The sequence below is a fragment of the Balaenoptera physalus genome (genome assembly GCF_965194825.1).
Source record: "Balaenoptera physalus genome assembly, chromosome: 19".
Classification (NCBI taxonomy): Eukaryota; Metazoa; Chordata; class Mammalia; order Artiodactyla; family Balaenopteridae; genus Balaenoptera; species Balaenoptera physalus.
Window position 1 is genome coordinate 50,853,216 of NC_138900.1, and position 20,298 is coordinate 50,873,513.

Here is a 20,298-nt window from a genome sequence, read left to right on the forward strand (position 1 = left end):
TTATTTGGCTCTTGGTATTCTAAAGAGGATAAGCTTCCTTCTCTTTTCTTTCCTAGATTGCTCTTAAAACAGGGGTTGAGGTACTTAGTTAAAAGAAAGAGAGGGAGGGAGGCAGGGAGGAAGGAAGGAAGGAAACCATGTATATTTTAAAATTTTTATTGCTTACTAGGAACTATTACAATTTCAGTATATTACGGTCTTGATTCGTCTGGTCTCTCTCTCTCTCCCCCTCTCTTTCTTCTCTCACTTGCTTACTATGTTGTCTGAGGCTCAGTCTAGTTAGCACACAGCAGTGCTTTTGGTTGTAAAAGAGGCTAAAAACTGAAATCTAGGGAATCCATTTATATGAACTAACAGATTTAATGTGGTTATAGATTAAACATCATAATACGTATATTACTCCGTTTCGCTTTCACATAAGCCTTTCAGATTACCTCTGCTTTTTTTTTTTTTAATACTAAGTCTGCATTTTTTGTTTCATAAAATCATTGGTATATGTGTGGATAAAGAAAGCATAAAAGACCATGGAATTTTCTTGATAGAATTCAATTATTTCTTGGCTACTGTAGTGGAATATTTAAAAAGGCAACGTTGGGCTTCTCTGGTGGCGCAGTGGTTGAGAACCCGCCTGCCAATGCAGGGGACACGGGTTTGAGCCCTGGTCCAGGAAGACCCCACATGCCACGGAGCAACTAAGACGCTGCGCCACAACTACTGAGCCTGAGCTCTAGAGCCCGCGTGCCACAACTACTGAAGCCCATGCGCCTAGCCCATGCTCCACAACAAGAGAAGCCACCACAATGAGAAGCCCGTGCACCGCAACGAAGAGTAGCCCCCGCTCGCCACAACTAGAGAAAAGCCCGTGCGCAGCAACAAAGACCCAATGCAGCCAAAAATAAATAAATAAATAAATTAGTTTAAAAAAAAAAAAGCTTTAAAAAGGCAACGTTGTGAGATGCACACACAACCGTCATTACCACCCCAGCCTTCCAAATCTGCAAAACACTTGCTGTATTTCTCAAAGATTGACCGTAACATGTTTTAGCTAGCCTGACTCATTCTATTCAAGGAGAAATGTCCCAGATTGTTATCATCGGGGTCTCAAAGAAGTGTAGTAGTATATTAATAGGATTTATCTAAAACTTTTTATTAGAAGTTTTACTTGCCTATAGGCGATTTCTTTCAGGTTTGGGGCATGTTATTCATTTGCATGACAATGTTTTGGATATATGAAATTAAAACTTACCTCATGGTCTGCTCTAAAATATCTAGGCCAGTATGTATGTAGGGTTTTTGGGAATCTCGGAGGTTACTGCAGTCTGTAGTTATGTGTCCATACCCTGGCATATTACTGCATATTGGCAGAGATGATCTTTCGGGCAGCAGTAACTTACGCTAATGGGTTATTGTCCTGTGGCAGTAAGTTAGCAGGCTTTTCTGTACTATACAACTGATTAATGAAATCCATAACTTCATTTGTTATTTACATAAATTGAATTTAAAAATTTAGTATCAGCTTTATTAAGGTATAATTCACATGCCATCCAGTTCACCTAAGATGTATAAGTCAAGGGTTTTTAGTATATTCAGAGCTGTGCAACCATAATCACAAATTAATTTTGGAACATTTTCATCACTCCAAAAAGAAACCACGTAACCTTTAGCAGTCATTTTCCATTTCCCTCCAGCTCCTCTTCTCTCAGCCCTAGGAAACCACCAATCTACTTTTCTGCCTCTCAGTTTGCCTATTCTGAACATTTCATGTAAATGGACTTTATATAATACATGGTCTTTGGTTTCTTTCAGTTCACGTAACATTTAAGGTTCATCAGTGTTGTCGCATGTATAAATACCTCGTTACTTATTACTGCCAAATTTTTGTTTTTAAGGTTATTTTGGTATTTTCTTTCCTCTAACTCCATTCTTGCTGTTTTCATTGTGAAATAAGCCCTAAGGTCTCTAATCTTAATTATTATGATTTCAGAGAGTAAAGCAGTTCACTTCTCTAAGCCACAAAGCAGTCATCTGCATGCTTTTGAGCATTTCCCAGTTGATCTCTATGTTACAAGACAGAAGTTTTTATTTTTTAAATGTGTTTTCACAAAATGTGATCTTAGCTACTGCCAGTGGCAAGCCCCAGTGAACCAGGCTTACCATTGTGACTGCAAATTAATTCATTGCAATATAGTTTGTACCAGTGGCTTTTTTTGTTTGTTTGATTTTTACAAATAAAATGAGTTTAGGTCATTTCTCTACGCTTTCATTAGTGGTTCTTTACTAGGGAATACCAGTATATTATCAGAAAAAGAATTCCTAGTCCTCCCATCGCAGATGGATTTGTAAACATCAAATTGCATGAAAGATGAAGTTCTATTAGCTTCAGAGTTTGCATGACTATTCGAGATTTATATACTCTGTGTTAATCTTGTTTGTTTGTTTGTTTGTTTTTGAACATGCATCTTCTTCAGGACCCTCCGAAAAATAATACGTGCAAAAGGTTGGTATTCCCTTAATAGATTTCCTTATGCTCAACTTACTGTGTGGCAAAGAGGTTCTTCCATAAATATACATGTGAAACATAACTTAGAGTACAGTTTGACAGCTCATTCTTTTTTGGTCACAATTACTGCAAATTCAGTAGTTCCTTAGCTTTAGCAAAATTAATTTTTACAGTTTTAGTCATCTTGAGTAATCTCAACAAAGTTCTTGCCTTGAGTAATTTTTAAATCTTGTTGTGACATAAATTAGAATCACGTGTAGTAAGAGGTAAGTATGCATGGACAAGTACTACTGTTAATTCAGGCCCACAGTCTCTGCAGCTCAGCCAAGCTATACAACTTCCACTAAAAACTTAATCCCAGTTAATCCTCACAACCACTCTCTAATCTCATTTAATCCTCACAACCACTCTGCACCTACCTTACATATTATAAATGTAATAATAAATGTAAAAATGTATTATTACATTTTACAGAAGAAAAAAATTGTGTATTGCAGTCATGTTCAGGAATGTGTGTTTTCTCAAAGGTTTACTTATCCCTTGCAGTAATGTTACTAACACAGTAGTATTAGCCCTGAAAGGTATACATTTATCATCCCTTAAGTGTCTCTACTTGAGATAACTGTAGAATCCTTGGCTTGTAAAAATTTATAGAGATTATATAGAGCTATTTTATCTTTCTGAGATCCCACTTAAAGCATTTCATAGAGAGAGAGAAAATGTGTCTTTTTTCCCCGTAAAAGTACCATGTCTTTTTTGTTTGAGGTGACGGACAGAATATTTTTAAAAAGTGGAAATTAAAGGAAACTGTTAGTAAATTCAGCTTTCTTAATATTAAGGATTTATGCTCAGCCAAAAGCTCCATAAAGAATTTGAAAATACAGGCCATAAACTTGCAGTAGACTTACACTACACTTAAAACTGATTAAAAATTACTGTGTAGAATACATGAAGAATTTTTACAAATAAATTAAAAAATAACTTAGTAGAATATGAGAAAAAGACTTAAACAAGCACCTTACAGAAGAGGAAGCACAAATATAAGCATATGGGAAAAAAAAGGTTTAATTTCATTTGTCATCAGAGAGATGCAGATTAAAATCATGGGGTATATTTCACACCTGCCAGATTGGCGAAAATTTTTTAAAGTTCTCAAAATAAGAGGAGTTGTTTAGGAAGTGTATTACCAATATTCTTAGGCCCTCTTTAGGGTCTTAGGGAGATGTAAATGGGTACAATCCCTGTGGAAAACAATTTGGCATTATCAAGTAAATTTGACAATATAATAACTTCTGACCCAGCAGTTCCATTTCTAGGGATATATACATACTCAAGAGAAATGTGTGTACAAGTATACCAGTGAACACGTACTAGAATGCTCATAGCAACATTATTCAAGATATTAAAATATTGGAAACAACCCAAATAGCCATTCATTAGTAAAATGAATGAATTCATTCTGGGATATTCATATAGTGGAATACTTCAAAGCAATAAAAATAACTGAGTCACAACTATGTGCAATAACCTGAATAAATCTGAATGAAGAGAGTTCTGTCTATGTCCAGGAAGTTGTCGTTGAACCTGTATCTCCTTTGGTGCAGTATAGGTGCATTTCCTCTGGTTCTGTTCTCAGTGGCCGTAAAGTTACAAAGGATTATATGAGGATTGGTGGTCAACCATTCTCAGTCTTGTGCACTGTAGACTTTATCTTCCGTGTTTTGAACTCTTTTGTCCCTTGTGGCTGTTCTGGAAGATACCTGAATTCATTACTCTTCTGGGGAGATTACTTTTTTAAGTTTCCCTGTGCCATATTGCTGTTGTACATACTGACCAACTTGCTTGTGTCTTTAAACAAAGCTGCCTGGCTGACATTCTAAACTTGTCCAGAACAGCTTTCTGCCATACTTAAATGTACAAAGTGCTAGACATGTTTAGGCAAAGAGAATCATTTTTATTGTTGAGCCTCAGCTGGTTTTTTGGGCTTCAGAGCCTTTTAATACCTAGACTGCGTATGTCATAGTGGAGGGGCGGCCAGGTCATTTGGATCACGGAAGAATTAGAACTTCAAACCAGCAGTACTAATAAGCTCTGTTAGAGAAGAAGGTTTTTTTCAGCTGTGTGGCTTGCGGGATCTTAGTTCCCCAACCAGGGATTGAACCTGGGCCACCGCAGTGAAAGCGCAGAGTCTTAACCGCTGGACCGCCAAGGGAATCCCCAGGAAGGATTATTTTAAGGAGAATAATGACTGTCCTGAAACTCTGAGGAAAGTTTCTTACAGGACTTTTTAAGCCAACTACCATTTATTTAACTTTATTAGAACTATCAGTATGTTGTGTGTGTGCATGTGTGTGTGTCCTTATTAGTGTCTGAACTTAAGTAGGGATTAAGAGGATGGGAATCAGGATAGGAATTAGACTGCTTGACCAACTTCCCTTTGTGATTTTGGGTGCAAAGCTTGTATTTCATATATAAAATGAGACTAATAATACCTATTTCATAGGATTGTTGTGAGGATTAAATTTTAAAAATACATGTGGGGCAGATGTAATATCGTCAACAGTTGTATTAGGTATCATTGGTTCTAAATTTATAATTATATACATAAAATGGTGGCTTTTTCCTGCTTAAAGATGTTAATTGTAGAATATGTGAAAAAGCATAAAGAAAAATTTAAGCTCTCCATAATCCCATAACCCAGAAATAACCACTTTATGTCTTTGTGAAAACATATATACTTAGGTGTGTATGTATATATTTTTTTGGTATTATACCATACATTCCGTTTTTAATCCTTTTAAAATTATTGTTTAACTTCAGTCCAGATCTTTGGATTTTTTTATTTCCCCAAATAAAATTCTTTGCTATAAAAATATTAAAATGTGGAAAATGTTTAAAATACTAAAATGTGAATGTTGAAAGATAGGGAACATTTGGTATGAAATGTTCACGATTTTATTGCTTCTCCCCCCTCCCCCCCCAAACGTCTAGCTACTGGTCGTATTGGATCTTCCCCATCGTAGGTGCTATTCTCTTAGGTTTTCTGTATCGTTACTACACGGCGGAGAGCAAGTCCTCCTGAGGAGACCTTGTTGAAATCTGGAAAGCACATCCACTTGGGAGTGAGAACTAGACACTTGTTTGGAGGCTGCAGCGGTGCCCTCTTCTCGAATCCTGCCAATTGTATTCTTCTCCCTCGGACCCCAGACTGTTGGCCAGACATCCACCTCAGCCCTGGGGCCAGTGTCCAAGTCATTTCTCAGAGCCTTATTCTCAAAACACCTGCTCATTGTGTCCTTGCCTTTGTTTCCTCTCTTTACTCTTTTCCACGAGCACCTTTATGTTTCAAAACTTTCTTTTATAATTATAGTCTACGTGTCCTAGTGACATTGCCCTTTGGTAAAATTGCCTGCTTTCCAGTACTTTGAATGCACATTAGACATACTTAATAGGACATCACAGTCTGGTTTTGAAGCTTTTCTTTTTCCCTTTTTCTTTTAAGTAAATATTATTTTAAAAATTATGACTTAATTATTTATCATAAGAGGTTTAATTCATGAAGTCAGGTTGCACACCTGCGACTTAAAACACAACTGCAGAATGATCTTGTTCCTTGTTTATATTTGTTAAGACTGAGTGTAGCAGGGAGCCCTTGCCACCTCCTAAGGCCACCAAATGGTGCTGGGCAGAACTCTGCTTCCCTTTTGTTTATGGGGAGTGGAGAGAAACAGGGAGAGGAAGAGATGAATTGGGATGATAGAGTGAATTCATGGTAATCTTTCTTTTTGAAAAATATTGAAAAACACTACTTTTAGGACAGGAGTTTAGAAAAGGCACCAAAAAACTTTATCCTTTACTTTGGCACCAGTTCCTAGCCATCTTTTTTTCTTTTCTTTTTTTTAAACCCTTTACCATCTTGTATTGGTAAAATATAAATTTATAAGTATGTGTTTAGAGCTTTACAGTTTTGTTAAAGGATTTTGCTCTTTTTTTGTTTATCAACTGGTAATTTTTTATTCCCCTTTTTACAGAAGTAAGAGACTCCAAATTGATCAAAGGTACAGTATTTAATCTTCTGTTTGCCCCAGTAAAATAACTCCCATGGTAAAGCGGCATTCAGAGGGGGAAGATCAGGACAAGAGAATGTTTTCCATTTCATGTGTATTTTACCTCCATGGCTCCAATTTGTGGTTTTGTTGTTTTTTCCATTGAGAATAAAAAACTGGTATTTTTTTTTTTTTTCTCAGATGACTGTTTCATTGAGGAGTAGGTTATTATTTAGAGTTATGTTACTGTTTCTCCTTGATTCGGACTTGCTCTGGTGTATTTGACTGCTTTTTCCGCCCCCGTGGAAGCACCTGAGGAGACCGTCTGCTGGGGGTTTTCTGCCGACAACTGTGGTGATTTTTCTCCCCATCCTTTGAGGATGACCAGTCTACTCTGAGCCATCGTCACATGCAGCAGGAAGCAGCGTGGTTCCGGAAGGACCACGGGCACTGCTCAGCATCCTCCCCTGTTCCTGCTTGCCAGGCACTTGACAGGACAGGAGGCTACACAGCACACCAGTGTCTGCCCATGCAAACTGTTTAAGAAAAAGTTCAACCCAGGTCTTGTATCCTGTGATTTAGCAGTTGAATGAATTCACAGTTTGTAAAAATCATGTCAACCTGCTAATCGCACACTTGGTTATGACATTATGGAGAAATTTTAGGGGCTTTCTGGCTGACTTTTATATGTCAGGGATATGGGTAAATTTTTTAAACATATCTTTTTTTTTTTTTTTTTTTTTGATGTGGCCCATCTTTTAAAGTCTTTATTGAATTTGTTACAATATCGCTTCTGTTTTATGTTTTGGTTTTTTGGCCGCAAGGCATGTGGCATCTTGGCTCCCCGACCAGGGATCGAACCTGCACCCCCTGCATTGGAAGGCGAAGCCTCAACCACTGGACCACCAGGGAAGTCCCTAAAACTTATATCTTTAGAAAATGTTTTGTATGTATTATAAGATGCCACTGTAAGACAATTTATTGAAAGAAAAATCTTTGGTTATTGTGTAACAGAGGTGGTGTGACTTGATGCTCCTCCAGGAAGGCAAGGAAGGGTTGCCTTGAATAAGAATTGGTATATAATTGCTGTAATCATTAAGTTGCATGATCACATGGGCCCACACTGGGGTAGAGAAGAAGAACAAAGGAGTATTAAGGAGCTGGAAAGGGAACATTCAAGCTAAAACTAAGCCAGAAGATAACTTGGGTCAATTAAAAGTGCGTTGGCAGTCCCCAAAATTGAATGAAAAACATCTGGCTTAGAAGAAATGTTAAAGAACGATATTCTTAAGTAAAATTTGTGTTTTTTTTGATATTTTTAGGGTAAAGACCACTGCAAAAGGTATGTTTTTCTATTTCATATTGGTTGTCTTTTCCTGTTTATATCTGGACTTGTTTTTGTTCAGAGCCAGAGGAAAAGATTTTCAGACTTTGTCTCAACCATCCATGAAATCCATCCAATACCCAGGGCTTCTTTTGATCTCCTGCTAATATCATGTCACTTTGTATTATAAAAACCACTTTTGGGTCCATTTACTATTATTCTGCTGCCTACATAAACAACCAGGTAGAGCTTGTGTGAATTTGCAGAGGTTCTTTTCTAAACAATAAAGTAATATAGTATGTTAGCCGAATCCATCAAAAAGGACTTTTGTTTTAAGAAGTAGACAGGAATTCTCAAAACAGTCTCGACATTGGTGGGTCCTGAAAACCCCTCTGGAGAGACAGTGGAGCCAGTCCCTGTTGGCCAGCCGGGCCTCCTGGGATGTCTCTGGGGTGTTCGGTTGTTTATTCCCAAGGAAGGCTCATTGCTGCCGCTCACCAAACTGTACACATAATGGCTGGAGAGCACAAGAGGAGGAGATGAGGGGAAATTAGTGCCCCCAAAATAGGGATGTTAGTGCTGGGTCCCAAAATTTCCTGCCCCTGTCTCTCAGGAATTGGTTTTGCTTTCCAAATGACTTAACATTTGTAAAGACAGGAAAGTGGTACAGATAAAGTTTATACTGTGTTTAGTTCTAATTTGACCACTTAAGCAGCAACAAAAATCCATTGGAACCTATAATTTGAGCCGTAAAGTTCTTTCAGCCGTTGTCACAAATCCACACGTTGTGAAATAAGAACATTGTTGAGTATATACTCAGTTCCCAAGTGGAGCAGTGAAAAATGCTTTACAGGCCAGATATATCATTACTTACGTAGTATCTCATGCTCAAAATCTTAAGTGATACCTATCTGATGAAATTCCATTTTAGAAACGCAGAACTTGAATGTTCATTACTTCCTTCTCCAGGAGGAATGGATTCAGACATGTCTTGTCTCAACAGGAGATTGATCTTTTTTTTTTTCTTCTTTTTTTTAACCATCTCGTTCTTTTGCCAAATACCACAGAAGTAATGGGAAGTTTAGTCACATTTGATGGTTGTGCCCTGGAAGAGCTTGGGTTTGGAATTTGCGGGGGTGATCTCAAAGGGAGGTTTCAAGAAGTAGAGAGGTATTTGTCAAGTCACCTACCCTACATCTAGCATCCCACTCATGAATTTTAGGAGCTGCTTTGTGCCTACACCTATATTCTACATTTGCTATTTAGGCAAAACATTATTATGATTATTTAATTTCCTTTTGACTTCACCCTCTGAGCGAGTAATATTAACATTCCTTTTGTGTATTCAGTAATGAAGTTTGTTTACCTATTTTATTTCAGCATATTTTGAACAAAGATCTTTGTCTCTTTCTGCTGGAATGTGCACACAGTGAATGTTTGTTAGAACTACACACAATAAAGATACTGTTTTCTTTTTCTCTCCCTGACTACAGTTATTTTTTTCTTTTTACATTTATTTAGCTTTGCTCTTATTATTTTATTTTTTGGCTGCATTGGGTCTTCATTGCTGTGTGCGGGCTTTCTCTAGTTGTGGTGAGTGGGGACTACTCTTCGTTGCAGTGCACAGGCTTCTCACTGCGGTGGCTTCTCTTGTTGCAGAGCACGGGCTCCAGGCACGCGGGCTTCAGTAGTTGTGGCACGTGGGCTCAGTAGTTGTGGCTCGTGGGCTCTAGAGTGCAGGCTCCATAGTTGTGGCTCACGGGCTTAGTTGCTCCACGTCCAGGGATCGACCTGGACCAGGGCTAAAACCCGTGTCCCCTGCATTGACAGGCGGATTCTTAACCACTGCGCCACCAGGGAAATCCCTACAGTTATTTAAAAAAAAAAAAAAAATTTTTTTTTTTTTTTTAAAGTAGAAATGTTGGTTCTGTAATTCTCAGGTGTTCTGGGAGAAAAGAATTTGAGAAGCATAAAAGTCACCTATATCTATGCTACTACTGGGTTTAGTATAACTAGATGGGGAGTTATGCAGTTTTTCAGGATTCTTACTGCTGCTCTTTCCTTGACGTGAGTTGCGCATTAGATAATCCTGAGAGGCAGAAATCAAGACTTTTGCTGTATTAACGGATATGAAGTGGCAACCCGGTAGACAGGTTGGGAGTTCTGTTTTTACTGAAACCATCTGGTAAAGAGAAGCCAGTTCAAGGTAATAATATGTTGTTATCTGTAATGCCAGTCTTCAAATGGTTGTTTTTCTTGGAAACAGCTAAACTGTTGGGGAAAATTAAACATTGAGATCGAAGTTCTAGTGACTATGTTAATAAAACAAGGTAAATAAACCATTTGTATAATTACCTTTAAAACATACTGATAGCCTTCTAACATTACCAATGAGACGTCGTTCCTTAGGGCTTGGTTATTTCACTATCACGTGAATTGAGGATTACTAACAGGAAAGGAAAGTCCCATTCTTATTACTAGTGTTTGAATCTAATGTTTAACCTTCAGTCATAATAATTCACATCACTCTTCCTGATGCTGAGTATTTAGCAGGCACTTGACAAATCCTGGTTGATTCCTGAAAACTTGAGGTCGAAGATTGTCATTTCAATTATGTAAATTTAAGGTAAGAAACACCTTACCTTAAATTAAGAAACAAATGCAAATACAAATGTTTGTTACAAGTGTGACAAGTGGCATTTTTGATTCATCAGTGCCAGTCTCAGAGCAGTTTCCTACTGTTTGTTCCTGGTTCTAATCTGTGACTGAAACATTGGTGTTAACTTTAGAAGCACCATGGACCTGGAAAGAGAAAAATTTTTAAACCCGGGTGCCTGAATTTCATTTTTCTTTAGAGAAGCTTACTTTTGGGATCTTTTTTTTCTAGTTTCCTCATTGAAGTTTTTCAGAAAAGGAGGTGGCATTACTTACAAAACAATAGGATGATGTCCACAATAAAAACGAATCTTCTCACAAACCTGCCCACCCTGATTTATTACCCAAGAAATCTAATAAGGAGCAGCACAGGAAAATGAGCTTTCTTAGACTTCCAATGTGACCCGCTTTTTCTTTTCTGAATCTTTTTTTTAGGTGTTTTTTGTTTGTTTTTAGTTTTTGGATTTTTCCTACACTCATTCTACTCCATCTTGCCCCTTTAAACTGCAGTACTCTGTCTCATGGTTTACCAATAAGTGATCCCTTAGCCACGCTCCTCTTCATTTTTAAGTATTATGGTCCAAAAATGTACCCACTAGCCTGTTGTAGAAAACATTTGGAAGAAATTAAGCTGATTTGTTTTTAAGCCAGACCATGCATGCAAACTAGTGAAGTTCTGTTTGAACATCTTTATTGACCTTCATTTAGGGCTAAAAGTCTACCACTGGACCTTTTCATGTATGAGTCAGTAAATTTGCTTTTTGTCTCAAGCTAGTTCAGATTTAGTTTTTAAAACATATCCTAACTACAGTGGCCCCTGCTGCTTACCTGACCTTAAAATGCCTGCCTTGGTAACAAAGGGTTCTGCCTCTCCAAGTATACCTAAGCTCTCATAGGGCAGAGACTCATTTTTTTATTCTGTGCTAAGTCTCGTTGCAAAGAAGAAATATTCTTTACTTAAAAAAGATACACACTCAGATTATTTTTGTCATAGAATAAGATACATAAGTAAGGAACCTATTTAAGCTAACAGGTAAAAGGGAACTTACTTGTTATGGATCAGTTACGAATGAGCATCTGATGGAACTCAGGGTTAGGAAGCACAACTGGACCTCATGAGAACTAGGACCAGGAATCAGAAGACCAATAGGAATCAAGGTGGCTACATTAGTTTCCAGTCCAAACCTCTTATGGAAATTAATTCTTAGAAGTGAGAATGCAATTGGCTAGATAGTATCAAGAGTGTCCATTTCTGATCCCATCAAGGGCAGGGGGACCCATTCCTCAGCTTTGAATGGAGGGGTGGATCATAGGGAAAGCAGATACCCAAGGCAGATACTGTTATCACATACTTTGTGTATTTTGTTTAAGTGTCTTCATTAATGGACTATACAACCTCTGAAGGAAGCGTCTTTGCATCCCTCAGGGTGCCCTGCTTTATGCTGGGCCATAGGAAGGGCTAAGCAGATTCAGTATGGTTTATCATGCTGTGTCTGAACGAACAACCTATCCAAATTTGTTGAATTATCTGGGACTCCTAAGTAGAATTCTGAGATGAATCCCAGTGCTGCCCACATCACTAACAACCGAAAAACCTCATTGACTCCTGCATCCCCACAAACCCATTCTGTTTTCTCTGTAAATAAATTCAGCTGCCAGTATTTATTGGTTTCTTAGAAATATTTTAAATAAACTTTATTTTTTAGAGCAGTTTTAAATTTAGAAAAATTGGGACAATAATACAGAGTTCCCATAAACTTAGCACCCGGTTTCCCCTATTACTAGCATCTTAAACAGTGTGGTACATTGGTTACAGTTAATGAACCAGTATCAGTACATTATTATCAAAGTCCACAATTTATTCATACTTCCTCAGTTTTTACCTAATATCTTTTTTTCTGTTCTACTTTTACATTTAGTCATCATGTTTTCTTTGCCTCCTCTTGACTGTGACAGTTGCTCCGACTCTTGTTTGTGATGACCTTGACTATTTTGAGGAGTATTGATCAGGTACACTGTAGGATGCCCTCAACTGGAACTTGATATTTTTCTTATAATTAGACTGAGGTTGGGGTGGGGGAAGGCTCTAGATGTAATTTGTTATTATTGCATCATATCAAGGGTATATACTATCAATACGATTTATGAGACTGACCTTGATCAAAAGGATGAGGTAGTGTTTATTAGGGTTTCTTTTGTTGTTGACGTATAGTTGATTTACAATATTGTGTTAGTTTGTAGGTGTACAGCAAAATGATTTGACATATATATATATATATATATATATATTCTTTTTTCAGATTCTTTTCCATTATAGGTGTTTATTAGGTTTCTTTTCTATAAAGTTACTCTTTGAAAGGAACTTTCCATACTGTTTCGTATTAGGAGGAAGTTACTATGGGCAGCCCACGCTCCACCTCCTTGAGGGTGGAGTATCTACATAAATCATTTGGAATTCTTCTGTATGGGAGATTGGTTCATAGAATTTTTTTTTCTTTAAGTTCTCATCACAAGAAAAAAATTTTTATAACTGTGTGGTGATGGATGTTAACTAAACTTATTGTGGTAATCATTTCGCAACATATACATATATCAAATCATGATGTACACCTAAAACTAATACAGTGTTATATGTCAATTATTAGTTATCTATTTTATACATATTAGTGTATATATGTCAGTCCCAATCTCCCAATGCATTCCACCCCCCACCCCCTGCTTTCCCTCCTTGATGTCCATATATTTGTTCTCTATATCTGTGTGTCTATTTCTGAGTTGCAAACCGGTTCATCTGTACCATTTTTCGGTTCATAGAATTTTATACTTGATAAATATTGATGGGTTTTGACCACCCTAAAAAAAAATAACAGTAAGGGGCTTCAGATTGAACATAGTAGTTTGACAAACTTATCTCTGTTCCCTTCCAAAAGCCACATAAATAATGAGAGTAAAGAATAAACGAAGATACAAAGTGAATAAGAGAGTACACCTCTGTCAATGAAAGATCTCAGGAAATTTTTGGAAGATCAAAGACCAGTAAACTGAGATGATCTTGATGTGAGATTGATTACAAGGCAAAGCTGAGGGCCATGGTGAGTGGGGATTAAGTGGAATTTCATACTAATTGCTGAGATACCTCCCCACCCGCACCCCCTTGGCTTGTAGAATACTAACAGTCAAGATTATACCCCCAGGCAGCGGTTAGGAAGATTTCTCTCTGGAGAAACCCACCAGTTCTAGAGAAGAGGTCAACAGCTGCTGACACCTGGCAGCTTCCACAAGGTCACCTGGCAGTGAAATCAATCAATCAGCTCTTCGGATGTAAAGCATGCAAAAAGGTTTTTAGTGCCTCCCTTAACAGTTAAATATAAACGGATAGCCAAGGGCTATCAACCATTTTTGGAAGCTTTAGTACGAAAGATAGAGATCAAAACAAATAGGAAAAAAAGAGGAAGAAATAATGCAGAAGAAAAGAAAACAAAACTTGCAACTTCAGAGAGATGATATTATATCCATGAATACAAACCAAGGATGCTATTTAAAAAGGAACAAAGGATAAGAATTCTAGAAATTACAAATTTGAGGCTACTAGTGATTGCTAAAATTAGTAGGCAAAAGCTTAAGAAGAAACGATATTTACATAGTCAAAAGTATCTCCCCCAAAGCATTTACTAGTTAAAAAGAGAAAAGCAGTTATTTTAGTGAAGAAAGCTGGCTGACTTAACGAAGTCGGTCCGGTTTAACATCATCAGTAATAACACATCAATATCATGTACCCTTGAAATGATGCACTGAGAAGAACATATCCTGTCTATTGTATTCCCCCAAATTAGTAACCTCAATCTAATCATGACAAAATATCAGACAGACCCAAATTGATGAACACTCTGCAAAACCCTCAACCAATATTCTCCAAAAGTGTCAAGGGTCATGAAAGACAAGGAAAGACTGAAGAACTGTCACAGACTGGAGGAGGCTAAGGAGACATGACCACCATATACAGTGTGGGATCCTGGATTAGATCCAGAAAAAGGACATTAGTGGAATGACTTGTGACATGCAAATGAAGTCTGTACTTCATGGCATTGTTGCAACGTTAACTTCTTAGTTTTGATAATTGTACTTTGATTATGTAAGATGTTAACATTAGGGGACTACCTTTGCAAGTCTTTGTAAGCCTAAAATTATTTCAAAATAAAGTCTTTTAATGAGAGCAGAAATAAAAAAAAAGAAAGCAGTAGAAGAGATGGAAAATAAAAAAGAGGAAATCTCCCACAAGGTAGAACAAAAACGAAAAGATGGAAAATGAGAGTTTATACAAGGAGATACCCTGTCTCAATTAAGAGGAGATCTAGAAGTGAAAAATGAAGAAACTATCACAGAAATAATACAAGAAAACATTCCAAGGAATTCCCTGGTGGTCCAGTGATTAGGACTCGGCACTTTCACTGCCAGTGGTCCAGGTTCGATCCCTGGTCGGGGAACTAAGATCCCACAAGCCACGAGGTGTGGCCAAAAAATAAAAAAATAAAAGTAAAGAAAACATCTCAGAACAAATTATGATTTTTGAGGTTGAAATGACTGAGTGCTCAACACAATAATGTAAAATGACTCTTACCAAGGCATATCATTGTGGAATTTCAGAACAGAAGGGATAAGAAAATCCAAAACCACTGACCATGGCCACATCTTGGATCATCTTGAAATCACCTTGGAACATTAAAAAATACCAATATCTGACCCTGCCACAGATCAATTAAAAAAGCAAAAGCTCTGTTTCAGGGGAACCTGATGCATGGTGAGGGTTGAGAACCATGGTCCTAAAAGCTTCCAAAGAGAAAAAGTAGATCACTTTGGAAGAATCAGGAAGTGATATCACAACTTCTCAACAGCAGCATTGTAAATAAGAACCCAGTGGAACAATGCTTTCCGAAAGAAAATGTCTTCTAAGCTAGAATTCTGGATAGTTAAGAAATCTCTTGTTCATGAAAATTAAAAATTATGACCCATAAGTCTGTTCAGAGGCTTGGGCTTTTTCTAAATGAGATTTTTTTTTTTTTTTAAGCAGATGTACCCAGTCATTTTCTGTATCTCCTGTGCACATTCCTTCCAAGTTATTCTTTCTTTTTTTTTTTTTTAATTAATTTATTTATTTATGGCTGTGTTGGGTCTTCGTTTCTGTGCGAGGGCTTTCTCTAGTTGTGGCGAGTGGGGGCCACTCTTCATCGCGGTGCACGGGCCTCTCACTAACGCGGCCTCTCTTGTTGCGGAGCACAACCTCCAGATGCACAGGCTCAGTAATTGTGGCTCACGGGCCCAGTTGCTCCGTGGCATGTGGGATCTTCCCAGACCAGGGCTCGAACCCGTGTCCCCTGTGTTGGCAGGCAGATTCTCAACCACTGCACCACCAGGGAAACCCCAAGTTATTCTTTCTTAAACACATTCTTTATTCAAGAATTGCCTAGTTTTCAATATCTTCTATGATTTGACCCAACACTACCTACCTAGACAATCTGCTCTCAGCTGGCCACTCCTCCTACTGTCTTTTGCTTCCACCTTGCCCTTTCCTGTCTCTTGTACCCTTCAGAGTTCTTTTCCATGAGCCATAATATCCAACTTCCACCCCCACCCATCCCAAATGGGTTTTGTCCTGAGTTTTTTTTTTTCTTTTTGGTCCTGAGTTTTGATTGCAGTTGACTAGACTGTTTGCTTGTAGCACTGCGTGTTTTGTTTTTTTTTTTTTAAAGATCTTTATTGGAGTATAATTGCTTTACAATGTTGTGTTAGTTTCTGCTGTATGACAAAGTGAATCAGGTATATGTATACATATATCCCCATATCCCCTCCCTCTTGTGCCACCCTCCCAATCCCACCCCTCTAGGTGGTCACAAAGCACCGGGCTGATCTCCCTATGTAGCCCCGTGTTTGATCCAAGCTCAGTGGGAAGTGGAGCCACACTGGCAAGCATGAAGAGTGGCAGTGGGATAGGCAGCATATTTATCATGTTGGTCTAGCTGAATCATACCCGGACTGCAAAGTCCAGCCCAAGTCTCACTTTCTCCATGAAACCTCACTCCAGTTCACTATTCACTATTCCCGTCTCTGAGTGCCTGGCACACACTTATGGCCATTTTCATTCTTTGGCATCAGACGAGTCCCTCTGTTAATCTTCCCAGCTAGAGTGGAGTGTCTTTGAGGACAGAGATTGGGCAATTGGCATTATTTTGTGTTTCTCCACTGTACCTAGTACAGTGCTCTAACACAGTAGATGCTCAGAAAACATTTGACTGGTTGGTGGAGTAATAGTGAAGTGGAAAATGTGCCCTCTGCAGGTGTGGAAGGAAAAGAGCATTCCTCTTAAAATCTCTACAACCTTGATATGATTTTTATGGAGCAAATTAACAGAGGCTTTTTCCTAACATTTCATGTCCCCATTAGAAGATCCTTGACTGTATTGGGTCTTGGCATCATGACATATTCAACTTCTTTCAAAATGGCCTAACCTATACCAAAAAGCAAACTGGGGTAATATTGGATTATAAATAAGATACATTCCCAGTTAACATAAGGGGGAATAGTAAAATACATTTGCCTCGTGTCATTCTTGAGAAAACTGGAATTCTAACAAGAATGAATGTTCAAACATCCAGGGGATATTGGATGGCTGTTAGATATCAAAAATGCAAGTAAAATGATTGATACTCACAGGATATTATATTTTTACTCTAGTAAAAAGTACATTTTCTGAAACATGAGGGTGTTTAAGCCCATTGAGATCTAGTGCGTTATAGTGATGTACTTTCTTATATTAGAACTTTGCATATTAGATAGTTTAATATTTGTGCTGATACGTTGCCTTGTAAAATATAGTAGCAATTAAAATTAGAAACATCTGTGAGAAAAAAATTTTCTCAAGAATGTTACTTTTGTGGCAAATATTTTTCTGAAGGATATGCTGGGTTTTTTACTCTTCAGTTGGAATTGCCCTTGTATTCATCCTTTCTTGATGGTGCTAAGAGTGTTATCAGTTGTGTATTTATCCAGTATGAATGATTATTTGGAGACCTTTTTTTCAAACAATATAAAATAATTGGTACATATACACTTATGTATATAAAATGTATATACATATACAGTGTAATTAATACCTTATCTTTGAAATCTATCTGTCCTATCATCCACAGACATACATGTTTTACCACTTAACATAAAATATCACTCTTGTATCTCCCATTATTGTGATTGTTTTTCACTGATGTGTATAGCTTACCTACCCAGATCTTCTCTGATGATAGATTTCACCAACAGGTATTCATCTCTGTTTGAATAATATGTGACTAGCACATTGAAAAAAGGGATGTAAACCTGTTACATTTCCAGCTACTGTAAGCAAGTGAATATTAATACATATGTATATATATGAGTCTCATATTTATCATATTTATTCAAAAATTGGTGGTGTAGAGAATATTCAGACATCTAGGGGGACCGAATGGCTGGGGTATCATCGAGGTAACTGAAGGAACTGGAGTGTTCTGAAGAGCCTTGACTCACTTTGTAGCATTTAAATGATGGGGTTGGGCTTCCCTGGTGGTGCAGTGGTTGGGAATCCACCTGCCAATGCAGGAGACAAGGGTTCGAGCCCTGGTCTGGGAAGATCCCACATGCCGTGGAGCAACTAAGCCCGTGCACCACAACTACTGAGCCTGTACTCTAGAGCCCACGAGCCACAACTACTGAGCCCATGTGCCACAACTACTGAAGCCCGCATGCCTAGAGCCCGTGCTCTGTAACAAGAGAGGCCACTGCAATGAGAAGCCTGCGCACCGCAACGAAGAGTAGCCCCCCCTCACCACGAGGGAAAAGCCCACGTGCAGCAACGAAGACCCAATGCAGCCAAAAATAAATTTAAAAAACTAAACTAAAATAAATGACGGGCTCCATGTGCCCTGCCTGTCATCATGTGATTTGTAAAGGGGTAGGATTTGTATACTAAGAGTATATTGAAACATTATGTTCTGTGCTTAACATCACTGGTAACAGACACTATCCCAATAACATTAAAGAATATGTTTATGACTCAGTGCCCAAATGGGCAATTCAGAGAGGAAGGATCATTGACGTTCGGGGGAGGGGGGACAGGAGTGGCTGTGTTTATTTTGCCACGGTCAATTTATTCTCTCCTCCCAGATAGTTACTTACCTCTAACCTTGAATCTCCAACAGTATGTTCAGCCACAAATGTCCGCTGTTTATGACCCTTGTTACCATTTATCAATATAAAGCATGTTGATACATTAGAGGAGCCAGACGTTTTCCGTTTTTATTCTGTGGCTTTCTGTAGGGAGCACTGGGGTGGGCTTCTCAACATCCATCCTATCCCAGGTGGTAAGTCTGAGACAGTTGGGACAGTTCTATTTCACATGGTTACATATGTGACCCAATTCTCACCAGTGGCATGAAACCTCTGGAAGACATTTCCTCTCCAGAGCCACAGAAATAACTGCTATGGCTGCCCTGCTTCCAGCCTGAGAATGAAGCAAACACGAAGGTGGCTGAGTGGAGAATGAGAGAACATGAGACTTTGTTGCCTCCAGCTGCTGATGAAATGAACCTTGAAGCACACCCTACAGCAGGACTTCCATTTGTGTGGAGATCATAAATTTCCTTATTGTTTAAGCCATTTGAGTTGGGTTTTCTATTACTTGCAGCTGGAAGCATCCTTGCTGATAAACTATTCTTAAGAGGAATGACTCATAGGGAAACAGTCCTCCCAGCTTCTGATTAACTCTGGCCTCCAGAGATAATTATCTGGGCCATCAGATACACAAAAAATATGCAGGTCATAAGATTAAAATTAGAGTGGTTACATTTAAGGAGAGGGTGAAGATGGTGACTGGGAGGGGGCCTGAGAGGGGTTTCTGGAATGTTGGTAATTCCTTGATCTGGGTGGTGGTTATATGGGTGTGTTTACTTCAGGGTAAATTCACTGAGCTGTAGACTTACGATTTGTGTACTTTTCTGCATGTAGGTTATACTTCAAGTACAAAAAAAAGTTTACTAAAAGATACTATATTGTAACCAGACCTCCAAACAGACTGTTTATATCTTGACTGGAAGGATATGAATGACATACCCTGGTCATTTTATTCGGCAGCCAAACTCAGCTGTAGGGATGTGCTTTCTTTGATAGACTTACAGAAGCTCATTGTAAAGACCCCCTGTCACTAGTGTGTGGCCAGCCTTCTCTAATCTCAGCCAAAATGTTTTCCCTTAGGGTTCCAATGGGAGGGCCTCACAGCCTTGCAGATGAAGGACTTCATCATTTTTAGAATTCAGTCACAATGACTATTAAAAACCAAAATGAAGGGACTTCCCTGGTGGTCCAGTGGTAAAGAATCTGCCTTCCAATGCAGGGGACGTGGGTTTGATCCCTGGCGGGGGAACTAAGATCCCACATGGTGCGGGGCAACTAAGCCCATGCGCCACAGCTAGAGAGAAACCCGCTCGCCGCAACTAAGACCTGGCGCAGCCAAAAATAATTAATTAATTAAATTTAATAAATATATAAAGGAACAGACCAAAATGAAAACTAACAGGCTGACGTCTGTCCACGTAGGGCTTGGTCAAGCAACATTCTCAGAGAGGCGTTCTAGTTATGGGAGGGTCCACTCCAGGGAAACCACTGGAGTTTGGTAAATGCACCACGGAACCTCATGCAGCCTAGGTTAAGACCTCTAGTTCACGGAGGAAGAGATGGAATATGTTCAGTTA

General features: G+C 38.5%; 2 protein-coding genes across 4 annotated transcripts in view; both read left to right on the forward strand.

The window, feature by feature from the left end:
• The window catches only part of CYB5B (cytochrome b5 type B), a 33,637-nt gene extending 24,287 nt beyond the window's left edge, over positions 1–9,350 (forward strand). Inside the window, exons 4-6 of one of the 2 annotated variants that reach the window (XR_014256454.1) lie at positions 2,469–2,497; positions 5,492–7,888; positions 9,251–9,350. Coding sequence is in view for 1 of the 2 variants with exons in the window: in XM_082436171.1 (XP_082292297.1) it covers positions 2,469–2,497; positions 5,492–5,582 (120 nt within the window). In the remaining variant the exon portion in view is untranslated. Of the gene's footprint in view, positions 1–2,468; positions 2,498–5,491 lie in introns of both variants that reach the window. The other variant, XM_082436171.1, reaches the window with a different exon arrangement.
• The window catches only part of NFAT5 (nuclear factor of activated T cells 5), a gene marked incomplete at its 5' end in the record, with an annotated part of 220,110 nt that continues 207,184 nt past the window's right edge, over positions 7,373–20,298 (forward strand). For both annotated transcript variants that reach the window (XM_082436144.1, XM_082436147.1), the window contains 2 exons: positions 7,373–7,453; positions 7,867–7,888. In XM_082436144.1, the coding sequence (XP_082292270.1) occupies positions 7,373–7,453; positions 7,867–7,888 (103 nt within the window). The remainder of the gene's footprint in view (positions 7,454–7,866; positions 7,889–20,298) is intronic.